Here is a 7,699-nt window from a genome sequence, read left to right as displayed (position 1 = left end):
GATGGCACCTGACAATAACAACAAGTTGAACAGGAGCTGTGAGAGAGAAGAAAAATTGGTGGATTGTACCTTGGAGAAGACCAGCGTAGTCATTTTGAGCTTTTGTGAGCAGCTGTCAATACAGCAGCCTGCGGGCAGAGGACTCACCTGTTTACTGGTGACAAGGGCATGCAGTTCTCCCTTGTTCCCATGCCTTCCAGCAAGATGAGGATATAGCCAGTCCCATCCCTCGCCAACCCAGCAGTCAATGGCACACACCCGCAATGTAGCCTCTGCCCTGCCTGGGGCCAGACACTGGGCATAGTGCCCCCACTTCAGGAGGTGCATGAACCTACCCTAAACTATGATTCACAAACATTGAACAGAACTAACTGCGTTCACACTTCTGATCTCTACCACATCCACCAGGAGACACAGATGGTGAGTGCCTGAGAACACCAATGTACATTCATCAAATGATTGTATTGTTTTGGAGAAAATGGACAGTTTCAGCTTGCACAAAGAAACAAGGCAGAGTACATCAAACAAGTCACCAAAATACAGAGTCAGGAAATATAACATCAGAAATGGTATCAGAACTATCTGAGAGGCATTTAAAAGAATGCTAATTAAGCAACTTCAATGGATTGAGAGAAAAATCAGAAAATTACAGGAAAGCACTGACAAAACCATGGGAAAATTCAAGAAACAAACTGAAAAAATGGGAACCATACAGAATCAGCCATTAGAAAGCTAGATGGTAAACACTAAGATTTCAGAAATAGGTAATACACTAAAAGGACAAAGAGATAGAATTGAATCCATGGAAAGCCAAATTACTGAGTTTGTAGAAAAATCACTAATCATCTGCTAGAGTCCTGTGTAATGCTATAGGATAGGATAAGCACTGGACTGTCAACCCCAAGGTTGACAGTTCAAACCCACCAGCCACACCGTGGAAACCCTGTACGGGGTCACTATGGGCTGAAGTCAACTTGACAACACTCTTAACAGAGGAACAATCAGAAAAAGAACAGAAAAATCTGAAGAAAGCCTAAGATTTATGTGGGACACTATCAAAAAACAAAGTAAAACCCCAAATCATAGAAAATATTGTCCAAGAGTTGTTGGAAGAAAACTTCCCAAACATCATGAAAGACAAGATGATAGCCATGCAAGAAACTGAACAAACTCTAAACAAGATAGATCCCAAAAGAAAACCAAGATATATTATAATCAAACTTTTTAAAACCAAAGAGAAGTAAATAATCCTGAAAGCAGCTCAGGAAAAATGAAAAGGTACCAAAAAAGGAAAACTAAAAGGTTTCTCAGCAGAAACCATGCACGCAAGAAGACAATGGAACGATATACATAAAACTTAGAAAAAAAATTGATAACCAAGAATCACATATACAACAAAACTGTTCATCATACATAATGTTCAAATTAGGTCATTTCCAGCCAACATAAATGAAAAGAATTTGTAAACACCAGACCAACCTTATAAAAAATACTACAGGAAGTTCTTTGGACAGAGAACCAACAACAACAGACAACAACCTGAGACTAACATACATGATAATGTCACCTAGACTCATCCCAGGTAAGTAGTTACATGCCATCAAGTCAGTTCTGACCCATAGTGACTCTGCATAGGGTTTCCAAGGAGCAACTGGTGAGCTTGAAACACCTTGTGACTCAAACTGACTTTGCAGTCCAGCACATTAGCCCACAATGTCACACCAGGACTCCATCCCACATATGTTGTTGTTGTTAAGTACCGTGGAGTTGGTTCTGACTCATAATGACCCTGCACAGGGTTCTCGAGGCTGTAAATCTTTATGGGAGCAGAATGCTCCATCTTTCTCCCACAGAACCACTGGTAGTTTCGAACTGCTGACCTTGTGGTTGGCAGCCCAACTCGAAACCACTATGCTACCAGAGCTCCTTCTAGCCCACATATAGAAGGATGCAAAGTAAAACAGACCTATAAGACTGAATGGAGAGAACCAGAGATAATAACAACAATAAAAATCATAAGATAAAAAGAAGGAATCATCCAGTTACAGAACTTAAAATGAAGAGAAAATCAAATAGATTTCAAGAATAAATAAATAAAAATAAACCTAACTATAACCCTAAAATCTAGCCCAACCCTTGCCCCTAACACTAACCTTAGTTCTACGTATAATCCTAAAAATAAAGTCCTAGGACTAGCCAAACCCTAGTCATAGTCCCAACTCTAATCCTCATTCTTTACTCCTACCTACACATGCCCATTTAAAAAAAAATGCTCAGAACCAACTTGAGAGCACTTAACAACAACAGTTTCCAATTGATTCATGATGCTCCAGCATTGTGATGGATGCTAGGTCTACGGGTTTTAAAGCAACTGTCATGGAAGACTCATTTTAAAATGAAATCCTAGGGTGGGGGCATACCTTATCTAGAATAAACACAAGTAGGAGGCAAAGATCAATTTATCTACTTTTTTTTGTCTCTTTTCTAAACAGGTATATTTCTTAATAGCTGATGAGCACAATGGAAAACACAGCAAAACTAAATAAAAAAGATATCCAAGATGGGCCGCCAAAAGAAGTCAAACTGCCTGCCAGTGAAGCTCTTCTGTACTATCAGTAAGTTTAGATTCTGAAATCCAATAGTTCTCATTTATAAATGACAGTCATTGTTCAGACACCCATAACTCAAATGGAAATGAGTTATCCTACAAGGGAGTAGAAGTGGGCCGGAGGCATAGTTGCACTCTTGTGCTATGTGACCATTTTTAAAGATTGTTGAAACTTTGAATGTAACACAGTCCAAGTAAAAGCTATGAAACACCATCTCTTAAAGTGACTTTGGCTCCCTTCTTCCCTCCTTCCATTGATTTGGTCACTCTCCCCTGTATACACAACAACTTGCTCGATTTACCTCTTAAAATATAACACAGAATGTTTGGTATACAGTCACAGAAGGATAGACCAGGAAATTTCCCTTTTTTATGTATGTTTTAATTTCAAGATATTCTAACTTACATTATCCCCAAATGGCTACTAATAAAATCCAAGTGATTTATGAAGTCAATTTTTTAATAATAAGAGTGTTTTCTAATGTCTTACTTTGAGGAACTTGAAACAAAGTGACAAATGGCACCCATTTGTATGTTTTATTCCAACTACTGGATATAGTAAGCTCCTTTGAAAGCTTCTGAAACTCAACTTTAGGGATTGGGAAGATATTTTTTGTTTTGTTTTGTTTTTAATTTTTATTGTGAATTGAGTTAAGGTTTACAGGCAAGATCAACAGTTTTACATTCAACAAATCATACATTTTGCAATCCCCTCCATGCAACAACAATTATCCCACTTTCTCCTTGTGGTTCCATGCCACAATCCTTCCCATTTCTTCCCAACTTTGTTCATAGGTAAATGTTGTCCTTTTGATCTTGAATGATTGGCTATTCCATGGTGAGCATACCTGAATACTATTGTGTTCCCTCTATATATCTATTCTGATTTGCTGAAAATTGGGCCACTAGGCTGAGTTTTGTTCTAAATCTGAAGGGTAGTCAAGGGCCATCCCAGTCTGTTTCTGACCAGTAAGTGCAGTTGTTTGTTTTTTCGTTTTTTGTGGGGTTTTTTTAAATAATTTTACATTTGGGTCTGCATTTTCTACCACTTTATCCAGAGTTCTATCCAAGACCTTCTAATGTGATCCCTTTCAGAGAAGTTGGTAGCAGTAGCTGGGCACCATCTAGTTCTTCTGGTCTCAGAGTCATGGTGATTATTGTTTGCTTGCTCCACTGGTCCATTGAACTAGTTGAATCCAAGCATCTTTAATTTTCTCCCCTTTTCTTTCTTCCATATGTTGAGGAGAAACTAATGTTGCATATTAGACAAGAAGGTGTTTTAATGTATGATTTTAAAAGAATGAATAAGTGTAGTCATTACCACAGTAAAGATTGAAATTTACACCAATAATGCACTCATTCAACAAGTACTTGAAGTAGAGCATATGGAGTAAAGTTATGAAAAATTCTTAGCCATGGACTTGAGGGAATAAGTCACTGGGCTTGGGGACTCAAGACTGTAGTCTCAGGGGACATCAAGGTCCAGTGGCACAACAATTTACAAAGAAAATGTTCTATATCCTACTTTGGTGAGTAGCAGTTGGGATCTTAAAAGGTTGTGAGCAGCCATCTAAGGTGCAGTTATTGGTCTCTCCCCATCTGAAGCAAAGACTGAAAAAAATGAAAGCTACATGGAAATAATTTGTCCAGTGGACTGATGACCATGATATTCTCAACCTTCGTGACCCTGTGAAGAGAAGAACTAACGGATGCCTGGCTACCACCACCAATTGCTATGGAAGAGGTGTCCTAAGGTCCTTGATGGAGTGGGAAAAAATGTAGAACAAAACTCAAAATCATAAAAAAAAAGATCAGGCTTACTGTCAAATAGAGACAGTGGAACACTCAAGACTATAACTCTTCATTACCATTCTGGCTGGAACTGAACTCTCCCCCATGTCCCACATAGACAGATCTATATCATAAACTATAAATATAGGGAGGTATACAAAGTCTATATTGTAAACGATAACTATAAGGAGGTATACACTCCTAGAACAATCATTCATTTGAGATCAAAAGGGCAGCATTTTCCCAGAACAAAGTACAGAAGGCCTGAAGGGTTAGTAAAGAAGGAAAATCAGAAAATTCAGGAGAAAAGTGGGATGAGTGATGTTATATTGTGGGGACTGCAATCAATGAAATGAGACAAAATATACATGACTTACTGAATGGAAAATGGATTCCCTCTCTAAACCTTCACACAATTCACAATAAAGTCTTTTTTTTTTTTTAATTAAATAAAATACCAATACGAAACTGGAAAAAAAGGAAAGTGCTTGAGTGTTTACCATGTGCAAAGTAAATATCAGGCACTGGGGTATAGCAGTGAATGGGACCCACGGTCCCTGTCCTGATGAGGCATAAGGAGAAACAAATTAATAACTAATTCAAGCTTTAAGAAAAATTATTGTGGTTAGGGGCCCTTAAGTTGGTTCTGACTCGTAGCAACCCCATGTGCAACAGAAAGAAGAACTGCTCAGTTTTAAACCATATAACTGTAATTAGGAGTCCTAATTATGATAAGCACTAGACTGCTAACCACAGGTTCAGCAGTTCAAACCCACCAGCCTCTCCTCAGAAATCCTATAAAGTGTTGCTATGAGTCAGAACCAGTTTGATGACACCTAACTACAACTGTAATTAAGGTGATATGAAAGACAAATGCAGAGTACTGTGTGATGCTATAAGTAAAAGACTAAACCTAGTTGGAGGGGTCAGGAAAAACTTGATGTTTAAGCTAACCATGGAAGAGGAGGAAGAGTTCTGGAAGCATAGAGTGAATGCTTCTGGCAAATATGTTGGGGTGGGTGAGTGTTTATCACAGTACAGAAACTGAGAGAAAGCTGAGTAAAGATGAGAGGATCAGAGCAGACACTGGCAAGTTAGGCAAGAATCTCATCACGCAAAACCTGCAAGAACGCTTGAGGTTTGGGAATGGGAAGCCACTGACTGAGGAAGGACAATGTTGAAAGCAGGGAGTCAGTGATGATGACTAGGTTTTCAAAAGAATTGTTTTAACAACATTCAGGGAAAACCTATCTCCCTCCTTGAGAGATTCTGTTGAAGATAAATAAAATGATCCTATCTGAATAGTCCACCACTCATCAGTGTTGTGGCTTGTGTGTTACTGTGATGCTGGAAACAATGCCATAAATATTTTAAATAACAGCACGGTACACCTATGGTGGACAAATTTTAGCTGAGCTTCCAGTCTAAGCCAGGAAGAAGGTGAGGCAGACTAATTCTGAATGCTTAGACACTGAAAACCGTGTGAATACCAGTGGGGCACTGTCATACAGCAGCAGAATACTGAATACTGAAACATGATGAAGAGCACCAGAATACTGTCAGATATAGTGCTGGAAGATGAGCCCCTCAGGCTGGGGAGGCACTCAAAATATGACGGTGGAAGAGCTGCCTCTTAAAAGTAGTGTTGACTTTAATGCATGGATGGAACAATCATATGGTTTACTAGGCCAGGAAAAAAAATTGAAGAAGAATAGTATTTCATTCATCATCAAAATGAGCATTTCAAAATTGACCTTGAAGTGCAATGATGTCTGTAATAGGACAAAACCCATCTGCCTACAAGGAAGACCAGTTAATACTACTATTATTCAAATTTACAAAGCAAAGTCTAAAGATAAAGATGATGAAAGTAAAGAATTTTTGCTACAGCCAAATCTTTGCCACTGCCAAATCAGTGCCCATTCCAAAGAAAAGTGACTCAATGGAATGTGGAAATCATCCAGGAGCCTCTGGGGAACAAACTGTTAATGCGCTCATCTGCTAACCAAAAGGTCACAGTGAGTCAAATTGTTGATAACAACCTATTTGATTTTGGTTTTACCATGAGCTCCATCCACAAAGGGGCTGATGGAGCCACCAAAACAGTTAGGGCATCTCAGAATTTCTCCTGAGCTGTGCTGATGCCATGACCGAGGAGATTATCAGTATGAATTTCTCACTTGAACCTCAACACAAGACAAAGCCCTGGATCAATTCCTCCTAACTGATTTCCTGGTATGGCATAGTGGGTTAATGCACTGGACTGTAAAGTCAGTTTAAACTGTAAGGTCAGCTGCTCAAGATCACCAGATGCTCCTCAGAAACCCTATACAGCGTCTCTGAGTCAGAACCAACTCAATGGCGCATAACAAGAACAAGGACAAGCCCTAGTTGGGAGTGAGAGGGAGTTTTATGTGTAGGGTTGCCAGTTTTAGCAAATAAAAATACAGGATGCTCAGTTAAAGTTGAATTTCAGAAAAACAATAAACAATATTTTTAGTATAAGAATGTCTCATGCAGGTGTGGAGAGACTGGGACCCTTCTACATTGCTGGCGGGACTGTAAAATGGTTCAACCACTATGGAAAATATTATGGCACTTCCATAGAATGATGGAAATAGAAATGCCATATGACCCAGCAATCTCTCTACTTGGTATATATCCACAAGAAATAAGAGCCAAGACATGAGTAGATATATGCAGACTGATGTTCATCACAGCACTATTCACAAGAGCAAAAAAATGGAGATAGCATGAATACCCTTCAATGGAAGAATGGATAAACAAACCTTGGCACATACAACAATGGAAGATTATGTAATGTTGAAGAATAACGATGGATCTTCAAAACATCTCATGACATGTATGAACCTGAAGGACATTGTGCTTAGTGAAATAAGTCGCAAAAGGATACTGTATGAGACCACTATTGTAAATACTCAAGAAAAGGTTTTCATACTAAAACATTCTTTGATAGCTATCAAGGGTGGAAGGGAAAGAGACAGTAATTCCCTGGTTAGGGTAGACACATGTTAACTTGGGTGACAGGGAGAGCAATATACAAGAAGGGGGAGGTTGGCAGAAGAATGGTGAAGGCAGGTGAAGACACAGGGAGTTATACAGGGATAAAGGGGACAGAGGTACACTACTTTGGAAAAACAATATTCTGTAGGTAGATACATGGGTGGGGGGGTGAAGAGTGACATATATATATGTGTGTGTGTTTACTTTTCCTGTAAACAAAACTATGAATGTGGTGAAGATGTCAGTTTGACTACCACTACCAACTGCTCTGGAGTC

The 7,699-nt window shown here is 39.0% G+C and overlaps 1 protein-coding gene across 1 annotated transcript in view; it reads left to right on the top strand.

The window, feature by feature from the left end:
- Positions 1-2,520: 2,520 nt before the first annotated feature.
- Positions 2,521-7,699, top strand: part of CCDC83 (coiled-coil domain containing 83) — an 89,093-nt gene continuing 83,914 nt past the window's right edge. The window contains exon 1 of the mRNA XM_006865011.1: positions 2,521-2,615. Coding sequence (XP_006865073.1) covers positions 2,521-2,615 — 95 coding nt within the window. The remainder of the gene's footprint in view (positions 2,616-7,699) is intronic.

This window comes from Chrysochloris asiatica, unplaced genomic scaffold, assembly GCF_000296735.1.
Source record: "Chrysochloris asiatica unplaced genomic scaffold, ChrAsi1.0 scaffold00074, whole genome shotgun sequence".
Lineage (NCBI taxonomy): Eukaryota > Metazoa > Chordata > Mammalia > Afrosoricida > Chrysochloridae > Chrysochloris > Chrysochloris asiatica.
Note: the sequence above shows the minus strand (reverse complement) of the source record. Positions and strands in the feature narration are given on the sequence as shown.